Here is a 20,766-nt window from a genome sequence, read left to right as displayed (position 1 = left end):
ATACAGAAACCTGGTGGAATAGTACTCATGACTGGAGTACGGGTATTGAAGGCTATGTGCTGTTTAGAAAAGACAGGAAGAAAGGCAAAGGTGGTGGATGCCTTGTACATCAATGATGGGGTGAACTGTAATGAAATAAGAAGTGATGGAATAGATAAGACGGAGTCTGTCTGGGTAAAATCACACTGGGTAAGAAAGCTACTAGAGCTTCCCCTGAGATAGTGCTTGGGGTGTGCTACAGACTGCCGGATCTGATTGGATACGGATAGAGACCTCTTTAATGTCTTTAATGAAGTAACACTAAGGGGAAATGTGTGATTTGGGAGACTTCAACTTCCCGGATATAGACTGGAGGACGAGTGCTTGCAAGAATAATAGGGTCAGATTTTTCTGGATGTGATAGCGGATGGATTTCTTCATCAAGTAGTTGAAGTACCTACGAGAGTGGATGCCATTTTAGATTTGGTTTTGGTGAGTAGGTAGGACCTCGTAGAAGAAATGGTGGTAGGGACAACCTTGGTTCGAGTGATCATGAGCTGATTCAATTCAAATTAGATGGAAGGATAAACAAACGTAGATCTGGGATTAGGGTTTTCGACTTCTCGAGGCTAATTTAAAGAGTTAAGGAATTAGTTAGGGAAGTGGATTGGACGGAGGAACTTGTGGATTTAGATGCGGAGGAGGCCTGGAATTACTTTAAGTCGCAGCTGCGGAACTGTCGGAAGCCTGCATCCCAAGAAAGGGAAAAAAACCATGGGCGGAGTTGTAGGCCAAGCTGGATGAGCAAGCAACTCAAGAGAGGGATTAGGAAAAAGCAGAAGCTTACAGGGAGTGGAAGAAAGGCGGGATTAGCAAGGGAAGCTACCTTATTGAGGTCAGAACGTGTAGGGATAAAGTGAGGAAGGCTAAAAGCCGCGTAGAACTGGACCTTGCGAAGGGAATCAAAACCAATAGTAAAAGGTCTACAGCCACATAAATAAGAAGAAAACAAAGAAAGAAGAAGTGGGGCCGCTATACACTGAGGATGGAACGGAGGTTAAGGATAACATGGCATGGCCCAATATCTAAATAAGTACTTTGCCTTGGTCTTTAATAAGACTAGTGAGGAGTTTAGGGACGATGGAGGATGACAAACGGGAATGTGGATATGGAGTGGATATTACCGCATCTGAGGTAGAGGCCAAACTTGAACAGCTTAATGGGACAAAATCGGAGGGACGGACAATCTCCACCCGAGGATATTAAAGGAACTGGCGCGTGAAATTGTGAGCCCGTTAGCGAGAATTTTTAAGCGATCGGTAACTCGGGGTTGTGCCGTACGACTGGAGAATTGCTAACGTAGTTCCTATTTTTAAAGAAGGAAATAAAAGTGATCCGGGTAATTATAGGCCTGTTAGCTTGACGTCTGTAGTGTGTAAGGTCTTGGAAAAAATTTTAAGGGAGAAAGTAGTTAAGGACATTGAGGTCAATGGTAATTGGGACGAATTGCAACATGGATTTACTAAAGGTAGATCGTGCCAAACCAACCTGATCTCCTTCTTTGAGAAGGTGACGGATTACTTAGACAAAGGAAATGCGGTAGATCTAATTTACCTCGATTTCAGTAAGGCGTTTGACACGGTTCCGCATGGGGAACTGTTAGTTAAATTGGAAAAGATGGGGATGAATGTGAAAGTTGTAAGGGTTGTTATAAATGTGTATGGGTAGGGTTTTGTGGCCTGCCTTGTGCAGGAGGTCAGACTAGATGATCATATTGGTCCCTTCTGACCTATGAGTCTATGAGTCTAATAAGGGCACATTTACACTAAAAACTTCAGTCAACCTATATTAGGTCGATTTACAGCCACTACAGTCATTACTGCAGTGGTTCTTATCCACACTGCCCTTCTTCTATTCGTGGTGCGTGTCCTCACCAGGAGTGCTTCCACTGACTTAAGAAGGGCAGCATGGGGAACTGAGAGCCTGGACTCTCAGCTCCACACACAGCTCTGCCCCTGGGTTCCTGGTTCCCCGCTGGGAGTCTGGGTGCTGCCATGAGGCTCCTGATTCCTCAATCCCTGCCTGGGAGCTGCCTCAAGGATCCTGGCTCCCCAGTCGGGGGTTGCCTCCCCGCTCCCGGCCTGAGGACTGCCTCCCTATGCTCTTTGCTCCCCACCCCTCACAGGGAGAACAGCAGCTGCAGGGGCTCTTGGCTCCTCGCCTCGAGCACAGCTGCCTTCCCCATCCAGCTCTTGGCTCCTGTGTTCCTGGCGGGGAGCAGAGAGCCCCAGGAGCCTCGAGTCAGTGGAAGCCAGGAGTCTCAGGGCAGCACCCGGGCTCCCACTGGAGAGTTGGGAGCCCAGGCAGGGGCCCGGCAGGGAGTTTGTGGGCAGCCGGCTTGTAGCTGGAGCCCTCCACCCACCAGACTTTCTTGTCAATTTCATGCTTCAGCATGGAGCCGTGAAATTGACAAGAATGACAGCCAGCAGCGCTATAAGTAACCTACAGTATCCACACAGACGTTGCGTTGTCCTAACTACACCGACATAAGCCGTGTCTCTTATGGAGGCAGAGTTATGATGTCAGTGTAGTAGGGCACTTATATCGGCAGGAACAAGGGTGCAGCATATACAATGACATAATTAGGTCAACATGAGCTGCTTTACATTGGCCTAATGCTGTAATGTAGACCAAGCCTAAGTAATTGTGAAGTACCACAGTACTTCAGATTATTTCGTCAAGAAGATTGTATTAACACTAGCTGTTTGTTGAAATACAAGAGACAACTATGCAAATTTTCCCTTGGCAGAGAGCTTGCTGTAAGATCGAGACTGCATTTTACTGAGCAGCAGTTACATTTACAATAACCCGTATCAGAGCATTTTAATTTACAATAACCACATATGTTATCTGTGTTAGCATAGAATACATTGCTTCCTCAGGAAGACATGAGTTGTCAACATCTGACAAAGAAATAACTTCTAATTGCTGAAGGAGGTCATGACCTGGGCAGTTTTTTCATATTCAAATCCCTAATGAAGCATCAAAGAATCCTATGGCACCTTATAGACTAACAGACGTTTTGGAGCATGAGCTTTTGTGGGTGAAAACTCACTTCGTCAGATGCATGACATGCATGACATGCGTCTGACGAAGTGGGTATTCACCCACGAAAGCTCATGCTCCAAAACGTCTGTTAGTTTATAAGGTGCCACAGGATTCTTTGCTACTTTTACAGATCCAGACTAACACGGCTACCCCTCTGATACTAATGAAGCATGTTATCACCTAAAGGATTATAAAATGCAATATTAATATCTGAAAATAAATTATGTAATACATTTTACTTGAATATTTTTTTGAATTTTGCTTATATTTGTGCCTATGACTGGAAAATCAATAATTAGCTGGGAGGAAAAAAAAGAACGTTCTACTGGAACTTTGTTTGCCTCCATTCTATTTAAGGCAACATAACTCCTTCTGACACTGTGTTCAAGCAGTCTTAGGCTGAAGAGCTGACTTTTAAGAAAGCAGGCAGGTTTCTACAGTCCACTGGCTAATAAAAAAGGCCTAAGACGTCTACTTCCACAGAATCTAAACTTTCATTTAAAAATTAAGTTTCCGTCTGACTGTGTTGTGTTGTGAAGGTAAACTAACTGAATGCTTGTGGAACAGATGCTGGGGGGTTGGTAAGTATATGCATAGATTAAATAGGAGTGACTGCAATGAACGTCAGCTTATGTTTTGACACCTGGTGACCTCAAATCTACGAGGAAAATACATGCTTTTAGTGACTCTGAATTCACCCTTTATAAATAAGTTAATATTACACAGCAATAGCCCCAAATGCTGAGAAAACATTATTGCCTGCTACAGGGGTTTGGCCCATTACTGTAGAATACAGAGGTTTTTGTGCTGTTTGTTTAGAAACCAGCCTTGTGCGCCACAATATGCTACTAATACAAGCAATAAGCCAAGACACAACAGGCTTATCATTATTTGCATACAAAGTGCTTTATATTTTTATGTTTAGAACAGGCTGATTAATGTATTGGGTTTTAACTGTATTGCTCCTAACTGTACATTGTTAGAACTCCTTGGAAAGTACTGTTGAATTCAAAGGGAAAGTTTCTAGTTAAGCTACTACAAAGTTACAATGGATAAACACTCGCCATCAGGTGTAACACATTTAAACAATGGGAGGACCAGATTGCAATGCTCCTGAGTTCACTGCACGTAGTTAAACAAGAGAGAAATTTAGCAGAGACACAGACAAAGAGAGCAAACTATTCGGCAAGAATCCCTTCCTCTCGTGCAAATTATTGGTTTATACTCAGGAAAGTGAAAAAGTAAATAACGAAGTAGCCTATCTAAGCCGAAGGTTTGACTGTCTAACATTTCTCCATGAGAAGGAGAAGTATGAGTAGAAGGCAACTTGCCTGCACTGTAATTACGTAAAAGTCTCTTCTCATACCTCCAACCTCTTTTCAGTTTTTTTAGTTTTAAAGTGAAATGGATACTTTTGCATGATGGTTAATAATGGCTGAATACAGGTCTCTCCTCCTCAACCACAGATGTTTCCCTGAATGGAGGGTCCATGTGTGAGAGTATAAGTGTGTGTGGCATAGGGTGGGGGGTAGAGTAAGTGTGTGCCCATAAAGCCATGCCCAGCTTGACACACAGGAGGGAGTCCAAAGAATTTACTCTACTAGGGTCTTCTCATACAGTGGGGCTACTTAATGGCCTGTGGAGACTATATCAGGCACTTTACATTTCTGGCAAATGGTATTCATACAACAACCCCCTTTTTATTATTATCAGTAATAAATCGTTTGTAGTATCATCATGCCTAGAGTCCTAGTATTGTACCAAGATCCTATTATGCTAGGCACTGTACAGACAGAACAAAAAGATAGTCTTTGCTTTACAGAACTTCCAATCTAAGTATAAGACAAGAGACAACAGATGGTTGCAGAGAGACCATTGGAAGGGTACAAGGAAACAGTAAGACAATACTGGTAAGCATGACAGGCAGTGTTCCCAGTGCACCAGAAGCCTAACCATTGTCAAGTTTTTTGTAGGCATTGTGGCAAAGAAGAGTTTTGAGACAGGATGTGGAGGAGGTTAGTGAGGTAGCTTTGTAGATATTTATGGGTAACTCCTCCCAAGTGCGAGGGGCAGCATGGGAGAGACCACAAAGATGCTTGTTTGAAATTTAACAAGTGGGCTACTATAATGTGCTGAGTGAATGAGAGCTGATTGGTAGGGTGGGGATAGGTCATCAAGTGTCTTGAAAGAGAAGAGAAACAGCTTAAGTTTGATGTGATAGAGAAGGGGGAGCCAGAGGATGAATGTAAAGAGAGGGATGACAAGTGACTGGCTAGGAAATGGTCTTTGCAGCACCATTCTGAATGGGTATGAGTAGGTCAAGACTACATTTGTCAATTCAGAGAGAAGGATGTTGCACTAATCGACAGATGAGTCGGTGAGAGCCTGAATGAGAGTTTTAGCTCTCGGGATGGATAGGAAAGGCAGTACCTTAGAGAAGTTATGCAGAAAGAATCTGCAAGATTTAGTCATAGCCTGGATGAAAGGACATAGAGAGAGGCCTGAGTCTAGCACAATGCTCAGTTTACGGGCCTCAGTGACAGGCAGGCTGGTTGTGTTGTGCGCAATGATTGAGAAAGAGCTGGCGGCAGGGGAGACTTGGAGGTGGAGAAGTTAGCAGCCATGTTGAGCTGAGCTGACAGGAAGACACTCATAAAGCCACATAATAGAGAAGGACTGAGATTTTATGTTGGACAAGAGACAAGTCAGAGTAGAGAGGGAGAGCTGACAGTCATCAGCACAGGAAAGGGAGCAGAATGTGTGTTTGTGGATGAGATTACTCCGAGATAAGGTGTGGAGGAGAAAGAGAAAAGGTCCAGTGACAGAGCCCCGTGGAGACCTCAGGGAAAGTTGGAGGGGTGATGAGGAAGATTATCCCAAGGACACACTGAAGGAGCGATGAGAGGTAGAAGAAGAACCAGGAGAGGACAGAGACATGGAAGCCAAGGGAGGACAAGATTTCGAGAAGAGGAAGATAGTCAACTGTGTTAAAAGCACTTGACAGGTCAAGGAAGATGAGGATGGAATACTGGTTCTGGGCTCTGACTAGGAGGAGGTCATTAGAGACTTTGGTGGAAATATTTTTGGTGTAATGCATGAGGCAGAAGTTGATTTGAAGAGGGTTTAGGCTGGAACTGGAGAAGAGGAACTCCAGACTGCAATTGTAGTCCGCGTTCAATGAGTTTAAAAGGGAAAAGGTGATGGGGTAGTAGTTGAAGAGGCAAGTGAGGTCAAAGGTGGGTTTAAGAAGGGAGAGACTACAGCATGCTTGATATTGTGAGAGGAGAGGAGAGTGAGAGGATATGCAAAAGAGTAACAGGAGGAGATGAGCATTGGTGATAGAGAGATCCAGAGATGGAACAGGACAGGATCACTGAGGCAACTGAAGGGGTTAGAGGAGGAGAGCAGGGAAGAAACCTCTGCATCTGTGAATGAGGAGACAGTTGTAAGAGGGGAAAGAAGGGAAAACAAAGAGGAGGGGGAAGATCACACCATTTTCTCTTGGAAGAAATACACAAGATTCACTAACACACACCTTACACACTTCAGCATATATTTGAAATAACTTAAAATAACTAGAAGAAACAAGCGCACCCAGAGGAGACTAAATTAGAAGAGAGTTAAATTGCCTCACCTGCTGCCATCCCAAGATGTTAAGAATGTAAATAAAATAACTCAAAACTCAAAGTTCAAAGTCCACTGGAGGCTGTTTCTATTAAAAGTTCTTCAAAGTGTTGTTCTTTGTTTCAAAAGAATCTGAACACTTTTGGCCAAAGCAGGATCCAAAATTACTCCGCATTTAACAAGACTGTTGAAACAACTCTTTGTTGGCACAGCACAATGCTGCAGAACATTAAATTCTTAAAATATGGACATTGTGCAGACTTCAGGGCACAGGAGTAATTAGAGATGAATAATGCTGCAGAATCTAAAGGTTAAATCTTTTCCCTTCCCCACATCTCTCAATTTTTAAAATTGAAGACAAATGTAGCATTTGTAAAAGATACCCAAACTGACGTGCCAGGAAGCCAGTCTTCAAATGACAGGTGCAACATAAGAAAGCTATTCGCCCACCAATGTCAATGAGCCTCCAACTTCATCAAGCAGGGACCATACATAAGGGGTGAGAAGGACATTCAGTCTCCGTGCTGATTCAATCCAGGGCTCTTATCCAGAGATTGCCAACACGGGGAACTATTAGTGTCAGTTGCACAGGAATGTTGTCGTGTGGACTACTGCTTTTTAGAAACAGTATTTTGATCACACATCTGAACCTATATTTTTTAAATTAAAAAGGTCTATTGTGAGGGGAAGGGAGAAAATGACAGAGAGATGGAAAAAAGAAACTGAAACCCCCCAAACTACATTCCAGTAAAGATCAACTCAGAACAAAAACAAAGATAGATATTCAAAATTACCAGTTCCATTTCCATCTAATCCTTGTAAATAAGGAAAACTGTCCACTTCCCAAGGTGAACTGGCTGCAGTTAGAAATGTTGTCAGATCACTGTAGCTGGTGTTCTCAGGCAACTTTAGGGCTCTCCTTTGAAAGTGAACTCGTGGTTGAATCCGTGCACCTGTGAAAATTAAAGGTGACATTATCCAAGGAGTGTGGATTGTTTAGGAGTGTACATTTTTATATCAAACAGCTCTTTAAAAGTGCATTTAACATTTCCATTACAAATTAAAATCTTTCTGTGATGGACAGATGTAACAATGAGCTACTATGAAGGTGAAGATAATACCGCATTTTTTAATTTACTTTGCGGTAGGTGATATTTTGTCACAAAGTGTTACTAGGTAAAATATATAAAGATACCTAATACCTTAGGGGGGGTTGAAAATATTTCCTAGTCTTACTTTAAAAAAGTTTCCTTGCACACCTCCAACAATGAATGCTGGTAAAACAAACTAAATATAGAGGTAATGCATGTAAAATCTAAAAAAAGTTTGCAATTTACTATCTATGCTTAATTTCTTATTATTTCACTTGAAATAGAAAAGTTAACTTCACCTAAAGTCTTCAAGGTAATAGTTTAATAAACTAGTACTCTATCTGTAGTTCCATCCAATTTATTCCATAATTCTTTACTTTGCTTTTATTATAATGGCTTGGTCCAGTCAACACCTCACTACATGTACAGTAAGATAATGATTATTTAAATCACAGTGCAAAATACTGCTAAATATAAATTAAGGAAAAAACAGGATTATACTGTTTGTAAACAAAGTATATATCATATGGGATAGTTTCATTAAAAACAACCTGGGTAAAATTGAAGGCCAAGGCTAATAAAATACATGCCAACAGATTACATACCTACCATTTGAGGTGCTAATCTGTAATTTGAAATGCTAATCTGTAAGATGCTGGTCAGAAAGTGTAGAGAATGAATGAATAGACAAAATTCAAATGAAGAATCTTCATCAAGCCCTAGACTCTGCTCAGTTCTTCAATATCAGGAATGCCCCTCAATTTCTGATAAACATGTGACCCAAGCTACCATTCATCCTTCCTATCCAAAAAAAGCCCAAGCAATCCTCCAGGGAAGGAGAGTTTAACGTGTGTAGTTGTAGCCAACTAACAGAAGAAATGATGGATGTGGGATGCTTCTCACCTTGGGCAGTCCTACAGGCAACGGATCACTATTCTTTCTGGAGAAGAGAATCTGGAAACTGGGTGATTTTATAAAAACTTGTACCCCTATCTCTCAAAAAGGTCAAGTTGCTTAACCAATGATTTATTAGTTAAAACATCATATATTCACTCAGGCTCAAGTTCATCAGTGGTGTGGAGAGCTAGAGGAGAGCAAAAAAACCCACAAAAGCGGTTACTAACCTTTCTGTAACTGTTGTTCTTTGAGATATGCTGCATATGTCCATTCCACGTCAGGTGTGTGTGCACCCTATGCACAGCTGCCAGTTGCCAGAAATTTCTCCCTCAGCCCATCAGGTCGACTCTATGGTCCTCTGGTATTGCACGCCTATGGTGTGGTATAAGGAGTCTGGCTGACTATACCCTCTCAGTTCCTTCTTGCAGGTCAACTTTGACAGAGGGGTATGAAGCTGGGTCCTGGAATGGACATGCGCAACATATCTTGAAAAATAGCAGTTACGGAAAGGTTAGTAACCATTTTTCTTCTTTGAGTGCTTGCACATGTCCATTCCCATTAGGTGACTCCCAAGCATTACCGTAGGAAGCGGGCTTGGAGATATGGAGATGCAGATTGCGACCTGGCGAGAAAAACTAGCTTGCTGGATGATGGCATAATGGCAAGAAAATATATGCACCGATGACCAGGTTGCCACTCTGCAAATGTCTTGGATCAGTACCTGGGCTAGGAACACCGCTGAAGAAGCTTGTGCCCTCACGGAATGGGAGGCCCAAATGGTTGGTGGAGGTACATCTGCCTGCTCATAGCACATGCAAATGCATGACATAATCTAGGATGAAATCCTCTGAGCAAAAATAGGTAGGCCTTTCATTCTGTCTGCTATCAGCACAAAGAGCTGTGTGGATCTACAAAACGTGGATCGATGTTGGACTCTAGGGTGAGTCCAACATCGCATGTATGGAGGCACTGCTCCTCTCTATTCACGTGAGATTTTGGGAAGAAAACCAGCAGGAAAATAGCCTGATTATTGTGAAACTGCAAAGCTACTTTCAGGAGGAATGCAGGACGGATGGCAAAGCTGTCCCTTGTCCTTAAAGAAGACTGTATACAGGGGTTCTGAAGTAAGGACCCTGATCTCTGAGACCCTCGGGCCAAAGTAATTGCTACTAGAAAAGCTACCTTTCAGGAAAGATGCGACAGGGGCTCAAAGGGAGGGCCCATGAGCTTTGATAAGTCCAAGTCTCACAGGGCAATAGGCTTTCTAAACCCTTGAGGAAATGAATGGCCATTTTGTGCAAGAAAAACAAACAGCCATCCATCCACCAGGGGGTGGAATGCTGAAGTAACTGTGAGATCCTCTTTAAAAATGAAATTGCTAGACCTTGGTGTTTCAGGTGAAGCAGAGACACCAGCACTGTCTGAAGAGATGACCGAGTAGGTAAGAGGCCATGTTGTGATGACCAAACGGAAAAACGCTTCCACTTAGCAAGGTATGTAGCTCTGGTGGATGGTTTTCCACTGCCTAGCAAGACCTTGCGGCCAGCTCCGCAGGATTTAACCAAGGAACTTCCATGCTGTCAGGTGGAGGGTGTTGAGGTTTGGGTGGAGCATTCAACCATGGTCTGGAGAGATCAGGTCTGGGAGGGGAAAGAGCGACATCAGAGTCACTACTGACAGGTTTAGCAGTGTGCTGACTTCCAGGGAAGCAGGTGGCCAGGCTGGGACTATAAGAATAACCGTCACTCTCTCCAGCCTGACCTTCAGCAGGACTTTGTGCATGAGTGGATTGGGGGGAAAGGCGTACAACAGGTGCTTTGTCCAAGGGAGCAAGAAGGCAGAAGGCGTCTGTGAGTCCGCCCGGGTTGTGGCTGTGCAGAGAACAAAACTAGCGACACTTTCTGTTCTGCCTGGTTGCAAACAGCTCTACAAGTGGAAAAAGACCTGCAGAGGTGATCTGCCAGCTCATTCTAGGCCCCCGGAAAGTGAGAAGCTTTGAGTGCTTTATGCAAAACTCTCACAAGCAAATAGCCACGTGACAGGGGGAAGGACGAGCCCCTCCCTGCCTGAGAATGAACATGGTTGCCATGTGGTCTGTAAGTACCCTTATGTCCTTGTTTGCAATGTGGGGTAAGAACACCTGACATGCTCGATGAACTGCTCTGAGCTCTCCGACATCTATATGTAAAAAGAGAGCTCTTCTGAGGACCACAGGCCTTGAGTCCTGAGGTGTCCTAGGAGAGTCCCGCAACTTAGCTCTGAAGCTTCCAAGACTAGGAATATCAAGGGCTGGGGCCTGGCAAAGGGAACACCTGAGCCCACCAACTAAGGATCCCTCCACCAGTCGAAGGAGGTGAGGGCTGGAGTGGGCACTGTAAGCACAGAGTCCAAATGATGGCGATTTGTTGAGTACATCAAGGCCAGCCAGGCTTAAAGGAGTCTGAGGCACAGTCTCGCCTGCCGCATTACATATGTGCATACGGCCATGTGACCTAAAAATCTGAGGCAGAAACGGGCTATCATGACAGGGAAGGCCTTGACGTGTGCAATCGTCTGGAAGCAGGCTTCTGTGAGGATAGCCCTGGCCTCTGTAAAACTGAGCACCACTATGATAAACTATCCTGTGTATGGGGATGAAGGTTGACTTCTGATTGTTCATCAGCAGGCCCAGTGCTCAAAAGGTTGCCTGAATGAGGTAGATACTGGACTTCATCTGGGCCTCAGGCTGGCCTTTGATCAGCCAGTTATCGAGGTACGGGTTAACCTGCACCCTTCGTCTTTTCAGGAAGGCCACCACCACCTCCAGACATTTCATAAAGACCCATAGGGCTGCCGACAGGTTGAATAGGAGGACAGCAAACTGGCAGTGAGTCTGGTTCACAAAGAACTTGACAAACCTTCTGTAGCCTTGGAAAATGGAGATATGGAAATAGGCATCTCTCAAACTGAGAGCAGTGGACCAGTCCCTGGGATCCAGGGAGTAAATGATGGAGGCCAGGGAGACCATGCAGAACTTCAGCTTTTTCAGATAGCTTTTGAGGTCACACAGGTCTAAAATGGTTTGGACACTACCTTTGGCCTTTATAATAGGAAATAACGAGAGTAAAACCCCTTCCCTCTTAAGTCCTAAGGAACCAGCTCCACGGCTCCTAGTTGGAGGAGGGATTACATCTCCTGGACTTACAGTTGCTTGTGAGAAGGGTCCCTGAAGTGGGATTGGGAGGGAGGGTGGGGTGGAAACAAACTGGAGGGAAAACCCCTCTTCCACAATGCTCAATACCCGACAATCTGTGGTGATATGCAACTAGGCCGAGCTGAAGTGGGATAAATGCTTTGAAAATAGGCGGACAGGATCCAGGGTGGGAACTAGTAAATGCCCTTGGACCCCCATCAAATGTTCTGTTTGGGGTCCTTTCTCCCTGCCCCCACCTCTCCCCCGTGTCTGGGAGGGCAGGCAGTGATGCTGATGGGGATGGGGGAAGTTGCCTGTGCCTAAAGACTCTACTTTGCCTTTTGTGCGGGTCCTGACAGGGCAGCATAGCTGAGAAACAGGTGGGCTGTTTGGTCTGAAATGTTTCCTCAAAGGCACCGGGGCATACAGACCCAGGGACTTGAGGGTGGCTCTGGAGTCCTTCAGGCCGGGGGAGTTTCACATCTGTTTGTTCTGAGGAGACTAAGGACCCTTCAAACAGGAGGTTCTGAAGGGACCGGTGGACCTCTGTGAGTAGGCCAGAGGACTGGAGCCAAGAGCATGGCCACCATAGATCTATCTGCTACATCCAGGGCAGCTTGCAAGAAAGCCCTGACTATCACCTTCCCTTCTTCTAGAGAACTCCTGCCTGGATTCCTAAGGGAGCGAGTCCTTAAATTTTGACATCGAGTCCCAGATGTTGAAGTCGTATCTCCCTAGCAATGCCTGTGGGTCGGAGATATGAAACTGTAAACTATCCAATAGAATAAACTTTTCTACCAAAGAGATCTAGTTTCTTTGAGTCTTTTGCCTCGGGGTTCAACCCTTGCAGCGCCTGCCTGTCCCTTTCATTGGCTGCTGATACATGCAGAGACCCTGGGGCTGGAAGGAAGTACAAGTAACCTTTGGTGGGGACAAAGTACTTCTTTTTGTCCTCTTTGAAGTGGGGGGCAGAGAGGATGGGGTTTGCCAAAGGGCTTTAACTAAGGAGGGAGAGCCACCTTTGACATGGCCACAGCAGCCAAGATGTCTACTAGGCTGTGGGAGGACTCTTTTTACCACCATTTCCAGTCCTAGGTTTGAGGACACCCTCTTCAACAGCTCCTGATGAGCTTTAAAGTCTTTTGGGGCGATGGGGTGACGTGCCTGGCCCTGACACTTCCTCATCTAGGGTGGAGGAGGTGGAGGCCTGCACAAGCAGGGGTTCCTCCTCTTCTTCCTCTGCACCATACAGATCCCATGGATCTAAGTCCTGAATGTTGGTATCAGGGTTGGTACTGGAGTTTGGGTCAGGGGCTGTTCAGTCAGATGGAGGAGCCCTTCTCTCAGACACCACCAAGGAAGAGCATCTAGAGGGGGATCTGGTAGTGGGGGAAAGCCCCTGCAAGTTCCAAAACAACCATTACATTTGCATAGGCCAGTGCCCACTTGTAGATACCGCCCCCCACCAAGATCCCCCATCATGTAGGACTAACGGGGCGGGTATTGGTAGAGATTCCTCAACTGGGTGCACAACTCTGACTCTGAGCCTTCCTATAGAGACCACAGAGGTGTGGTACCCATCAATTCCAGGGGTTGGTGCTGAGGATCCAGGGATCGATGCCAAGGTGGGGAATACTGCATTGATGCTAACAGAGATGATACCTCTAGATGCTAGCTAGAGGTTGGTACCTCTAGATGGTACCAATGGCCCCAGTAATGAATGGGAGCTCAGGGCAACATGCTCCCATCTGCTCACTGGCAGAAGATGCTGACTTTTAGACTGCCGGCAATGGTGGTGCTGACAGCACCAGCAAGTCTCTGGCTGCAACAAATGCCTCCAGAGTGGACAGCACCTCTATCTTGCTGGTGCTATGCTGCCCCTCCGGTACCACTGGCTGATCCAGGACCAGACTCAATGGAATCTGCAAATAGGACGGCATCAACCACACAGCCTGTCGAGTGGGGGAAGAGAAGTGGCCAGACTCAGGTTGCACTCCACTACTTTCTCTATGCTTGGCCTTCTTTAGAGTGGGGGAATGCTCCCCGCCCCTTCGGCCAGTGACTGGGAATGGTGCCAAGAGTCTCTTACGATGAGCAAAGCTCTTCATATCAATGCAGAGGCATTGTGTGCCAAGTCTGACTGGTTCAGATCTGAGAAGGATCTGAGCATGACCACCACCATCAGGAGTCACTTTAACCTGGCCTCCCGGTCTTTCTTCATACGTGGCTTGAACTGGCGGCAGATCTCACAGCGATGCTTGATATGAGTTTCACCCAAGTACTAAAGACAACTGGAGCGTGGGTTGCTCAAAGGCATGGCCTTGCCACAGGAGGCGCAAGGCTTGAAGCTTGGAGACCCAGGCATGCCCGGCTCCGGAAGCAAAGGAAGCTCCACTAATGCAGTGAGAGTCCAACTAACTATTTACAACTACTAACTAAAATCCAAACTGAGAAATAACTACTGTGAAGAAGAAAAAGAAGGAATGGAGTGACAAATGAGAGCCACTAGAATAGCCTGCTGAAGCAAGAGGAATAGTTCCAACAACCGTCATGGGTGGTAAGAAGGAATGGAAAGGGTGCGGGACCCCTTACGCTGCGCTATAGGCACGTGGCACCAGAGGGCGCTAGAGCCGACCCAACGGGTACCACTGAGGGGAAAATTTCCAGCGACATGCATGGGGCACATGCACTAAGTGTTGCCAATGCTACATAACAGGAAGTCACCAGACAAACCCTGAAACGTCGCTAGATATAGCTGTTTAAGTACTCTAAAAAAGAGTCAAAAATGTCACTAAACAAAATTTCCAGAGAATTATATATATATGTATATGCATCCAGGCAAGCTACGGATTTGAGCCAGCAGGTTAGTGAAAGGGTGAGCCTGAGCCAGGAGGAAGAGGACATTCGCCTGACCTGAGCTCAGCGCTACAGGGAGCCAAGAAAGTAGATTGCAAACAAAAATCTGCTAGTCGGACCCTTTCCCAATCCCTCTGCTTCCAGGGTTTGATTTCTGAAAATAGATGGGCAGCTAACCCCAGACCAAGCCTGGGGAAGGAGTAAAGGCGAACCAAAATCAAGCTAGCTCCACCTTTGGTCATGTAGTAAGGGCTTCATCCCTGGAGGCACAGTATCCCCTGCCCCATTGGGGCACATGGCCCTGTCTCATCCCACCCCACCTTCCCTTTGTGTGGCTCTCCTTGCTGGCTAACCTGCTTCCCCCATGCTGCCTACTTCATTAGCCATTTTCCCCTGCATCACAGGGTTCGCTACCTACTACAGGGCAGTGAGAAAGAACACATCTGGGTAAAAACAAGCCCTGGCTAACGTACTGTACTCTCCAAAGTGTGCCTGGCTTTAGCAAAGTATCTAATTAGCCTCCATAAACTTCTTTTCCTCGCCTGCAGATTATGGTGATCTCAACCCAGGAAACCTTGGAATGTGATTCCTTCCGAGGACGTCCTCAATTGAGACGTAATGACACTGACTTGGTGTGCAACAGAATGTAGTAAGAGAAGCATGGAATGGATTTTATTAACACTATTGAGCTGCTTGTGAATGATTTGTGACCATAGATACTGGTGACTTCTTTCTCTGAATGTCACTGTCATTGGAAATGAAAGTCACTAGATTTGACACTTATTTTCTTGCTAAGGAAACCGAAAAGTTGCTAGATCTAGTGAGAAAGTAGCTAAATTGGCAACATGTGGAATGGACATGAGCAAGCACTCAAAGAATAAAAGGGTTAGAAACCCTGACCTATGAGGGAAAAGGTTAAAAAACCTCAGGTATGTTTAGTAGGGCTGTCAAGCGATTAAAAAAATTAATCACAATTGCACTGTTAAACAACAATAGAACACCACATATTTAAATATTTTTTGATGTTTTCTAAATTTTCAAATATATTGATTTCAATTACAACACAGAATACAAAGTGCACAGTTCTCACTTTATATTTATTTTTGATTACAAGTATTTGCACTGTCAAAAACAAAAATTGCATTTTTCAATTCACGTCATACAAGTAGTATAGTGCAATCTCTTCATCATGAAAGTTGAACTTACAAATGTAGAATTATGTACAAAAAACTGCATTCAGAAATAAAACAATGTAATATTTTAGAGCCTACAAATCCACTCAGTCCTACTTCTTGTTCAGCCAATCGCTCAGACAAACAAGTTTGTTTACATTTGCAGGAGATAATGCTGCCCGCTTCTTGTTTACAATGTCACCTAAAAGTGAGAACAGGCGTTCTTATGGCACTGTTGTAGTCAGCATCGCAAGATATTCGCGTGCCAGATGCACTAAAGATTTATATGTCCCTACATGCTTCAACCACCATTCCAGGGAACACACAACTATGCTAACGAGGGGTTCTGCTCGATAACAGTCCAAAGCAGTGTGGATAGACGTATGTTCATTTTCATTATCTGAGTCAGATGCCACTAGCAGAAGGTTGATTTTCTTTTTTGGTGGTTTGGGTTCTGTAGTTTCTGCATTGGAGTTTTCCTCTTTTAAGAATTCTGAAAGCATGCGCCACACCTCATCCCGCTCAGATTTTGGAAGGCACTTCAGATTCTTAAACCTTCAGTCAAGTGCTCTAATTATCTTTAAAATCTTACATTGCTACCTCCTTTTAATTTTGTCAAAACTGCAATGGAAGTGTTCTTAAAATGAACAACATGTGCTGGGTCATCATCCGAGACTGCTATAAAATGATATATATGGCAGAATGCATGTAAAATAGAGCCGGGGACATACAATTCTCCCCCAAGCAGTTCAGTCACAAATTTAATTAACATAGAATTTTTTTAATGAGCATCATCATCAGCATGTCCTCTGGAATGGTGGCTGAAACATGAAGGGCATACAGATGTTTAGCATATCTGGCAAGTAAATACCTACAAAAGTGCTATGCAAACATCTGTTTTCACTTTCTGGTGACACTGTAAATAAGAAGAGGGCAGCATTAGCTCCTGCAAATGTAAACAAACTTGTTTGTCTTAGCGATTCGCTGAAATAGTAGGAGGACTGAGTGGACTTGTAGGCTCTGAAGTTTTATATTGTTTTGTTTCTGAGTGCAGTATGTAACAAAAAAAAATCTACATTTGTAAGTTGCACTTTCACGACAAAGAGATTTCACTAAGTTACTTGTATGAGGTGAATTGAAAAATATTATTTCTTTTATCATTTTACAGTGCAAATATTTATAATAAAAAAAATACATTGATTTCAATTACAACACAGACTATATCCGAAAATGTAGAAAAACATCCAAAATATTTAATAAATTTCAATTGGTATTCTATTGTTTAACAGTACGATTAAAACGGCGATTAATCCCGATTAATTTTTTTAATCAAGAATTTTTTGAGTTAATTGCGTGAGTTAACTGTGATTAATTGACAGACCTAATGCTTAGTTTTATGAAAAGAGGCTGGGGGTGGAGGAAGACACCTGATAACAGTCATCAAATATGTTAAGGGTTGTTATAAAGAGGACGGTGATCAGTTGCTCTCCATGTCTACTGAAGGTAGGACAAGAAGTAATGGGCTTAATATGCAGCAAGGGAGATTTAGGTTAGATATTAAGAAAAACTTTCTAATTATAAGGGCAGGCTTCCAAGGGAGGTTGTGGAATCCCTGTCATTGGAGGTTTTTAAGAACTGATTGGACAAACGTCTCAGGAATGCTCTAGGTTTGTTTGGTCCTGCCTCAGCACAGGGGCTGGACATGATGACCTCATGAGGTCCCTTCTCACTCTATGTTTCTAGGATTCTAGTGCAAACACCTCCATACCACTTAAACCTTGCATAAGGACTCCTTCTGGACACTGCTGGTAGAGGGGAGTATGGGTGTACATGTCAAACCTCCACAGTCACTGCACATGGCTGCGGTGAGGGGACAGATGAGGTGAAGAATGTATATAGATCTTTACCTCTTCCTTGTCCGTGGGCTGGAGTGTAAGAGCCAACAGTTACTATACCAACCCAATTCACTTGTCCAGGGTTTGGGGAAGATTGGTTTCCCCAGATCCTTAAGACATCACCCACATAAAACTAGATTCCTTAGCCTGCGTGCTCAAGATTTCACCTTTATTGTTATCCCATCATGTCCATTATTAGACCCTCATATGTATTGATTCTGAACATATACAGATGAACTTCAAGTTTTCCAGTGCACCAAGATTTAAGGCAACTCCACGTAGTATTTTACGTTTTAGTCTCCTTTAAACATCCACTTTAGGAAACCAATAGCCTTTTTCAAAAGATTCTCACCATTCACACTGTTTTGCAGCACACAGCAAGGCCCCCATCTGCAAGCTTTAAGACAACAAGCAAATGGAGATTTAAAACAGCTGTTGAAGGCAAAGCTACTCTATTCCCAAGAGCATTTTTCAACACTCAAAGGATGCTCCCTAAGTGACACAGGATCAAGAGCCAAACACCACTCTGCTCTGACTGTAAATTATGACCATTCTAAGATGGCCAAACCATAATATGAATGAGCTTGTTCCACCACTCTGTTACACCAGTTTTAAGCATGTCACTTCAAGTCAACCAAGTTACTTCACAGAATAATTGATGTACGAGAGATAAGTCAGGCACCTTATTTTTGCAATTGCTTAAGCCAGTAACCAGGAGACTAGTCCCACCTCTCAGTTTTCTTTAATTAGTTTCCAGACATGAGTTATTGTTACAACATAACACAGAATTTCACACAATTCAAGCTTTGCCACCGAACAAAGACTGCAGCATCTGTACACAGATGGAGCCAAACAGTTTAGCTTTAATTTCATCTGCCTCCGAAGTAAACACTGATCACATGCACAAAGCTTTATTTGTCCAACACAATTGTATTGAACCCTTTTTTTTTTTTAAAGCAACATTTTGAAAGTTGATAATTTTGCAAGGAAAGCTGTAAAACTGAGTAAAAAAAAATAGTTTTTGATCACTGGAATGTTTTTTTAAATAATTGTACCAGTTTCTTTAAAACTAATACTATCCTTAAATGGTTACTACAGCAATTAAACACATTTCTGAAACAGGAAGAAATCTTTCTTAGCCAGTTTCCAGGCCTAAATGGAAAACAGCAACATTACAGACTGAAGACATTAACTTCAATAAACTCAAGGGAAAAAAAAACAAAAAAACACAACAACTTATCTCCCCAGTGCTGTGCAGTATGATAATAGTTGCTGTACCTCAGGGACAGATCTGTTCAAACATTCAACAATCTCTGCCTGCACTGCTTTGTGTGTGCATATTTTCCATATGGATAACAAGGAAAAAGAAAGCAGAATTAGGATTCTCTCTTAACAGTTCGATGTAAAATTGCAGGATTTTAGGCTGCCGTGTATGGATAGAATTAAGATTAATCAATCAAGTTGCCAAGTACCAGTACTATATTCCTGAAGATTCACATAACTAAGAATTTAAAAAACAAAGTAATTCTTGTTGAGTCTGTTAGCACAATAATTTATTGAGAGTAGTAAATTATCTTTTAAGGAAACTTGATATAGCACAGCCTGCGAGAGCTGAGTGCTGCCAACTTGTTACTGAAAATATTTTTACAAAGGGGCAAAACATTTAAAGTGAATCTCACTTTCTTCAAATACTACAGATAATAAAGTTGGTACAAACTTTGTCTTGTAGTTAAACCATAGGACTGAAAAAACTGAGTTCTTGATCACAGACTGGCTATGTGACCTTTGGTAAATCACCTAAGATCTTTATGCCTTGTTCTCCCCTTCCCCATTTGTAAAATGAGAATAGTAATATTTACCTATCTGTACCTGTCAAATGCAGGCATAATTCTGTAAGTAAAATGCTTTGAAATTCTTTAATGGAAAGAGTCAGTACATATTATTAGTGCAAGATATGCATATTGCTATACTGCTAAGGCCTTCTCTACATTGGAGAAATGTATCAGGGTGAAATCTTGTGTCTCTAATTAACTGAACTACACTTTTGGTTCTAAGTAAAAAAGCACCTCAACCAGTGGCTCAGAGGACCAGCAATGGGAGCAAGTTTTTCCCAATCTTTGAAGAGGCTCTGTAGATCAAGTGCCAGTGTTAATGTAACACACTGGCACAAAGAGTGGGTTGTCAGCTTTCATAGCCATCATCTTAGTCAGCTGTTAGAGCTTACAGCTCCTTAAGCTGGCAAAATTCCTTATTTTGCCAGATAAGAGTCACCTGTCTGCATCCCCCCCTGCGCCCCAGTTCATAATATCCCCACATGCTATTATCCCCTCTTCAGAAACGATTTAAGGCAGTCCTTAGTGTGAATGCCAGGTCAAACCGTAATCCAGATCAAGGTAGGCAGCGTGGCGTCATTCTGCTATTTGTGTTCCAATGTGTGCAAAATAACCATTTGAAGCACAGTTGGCCTAGTGCAACTGTATAGGGAAGATATTGGAAAGAATGTCTGATGTTACTTTTATGTATTAGTAGAAAGACAAGATATCTATAGCTCCCATAAACTGAGTACTCAAACCTGTTTGTTGATAAACTGGTATTTTAGCCCATTTTAGATGGCATCACTCTTCTGCATAACCTCAAAGAACCTATGCTTGGCAAACTCCATCTGCGCAATTACTTCCAAAGTACAGCAGTGGATTGTACCTTCAGCATGAGAATGAGGTTGGAAGCAAACTTGCAAACAAACTTCTCAAAGGCATATTTAGTTGTTCATCTTATTAATTATTCAATGGCAACTAGTAACTTTTGCGCTGGGCAGGCTCTTCTCTACCTTTGATCAGTGCGCAGTAGAGTTAATTAATCTGTATAGAATCTCAGTGGCTTGAGTAAGCCCAATTCAGCTCTAATGTTTACACTGGCAAAAATGCTGATTAACTCCTCTGAACTAACTGAATCTACACCAGTTTTACTTCACT

At 43.4% G+C, this 20,766-nt stretch overlaps 1 protein-coding gene across 1 annotated transcript in view; it reads right to left on the bottom strand.

The window, feature by feature from the left end:
- The window catches only part of FAM171A1 (family with sequence similarity 171 member A1), a 141,799-nt gene that overhangs the window by 40,580 nt on the left and 80,453 nt on the right, over positions 1 to 20,766 (bottom strand). The window contains exon 4 of the mRNA XM_032806400.2: positions 7,506 to 7,664. Coding sequence (XP_032662291.1) covers positions 7,506 to 7,664 — 159 coding nt within the window. The remainder of the gene's footprint in view (positions 1 to 7,505; positions 7,665 to 20,766) is intronic.

Source organism: Chelonoidis abingdonii, chromosome 2 (assembly GCF_003597395.2).
Source record: "Chelonoidis abingdonii isolate Lonesome George chromosome 2, CheloAbing_2.0, whole genome shotgun sequence".
Lineage (NCBI taxonomy): Eukaryota > Metazoa > Chordata > Testudines > Testudinidae > Chelonoidis > Chelonoidis abingdonii.
The sequence above is the reverse complement of the archived record's forward strand: the minus strand, read 5'-3'. Positions and strand labels throughout refer to the sequence as shown.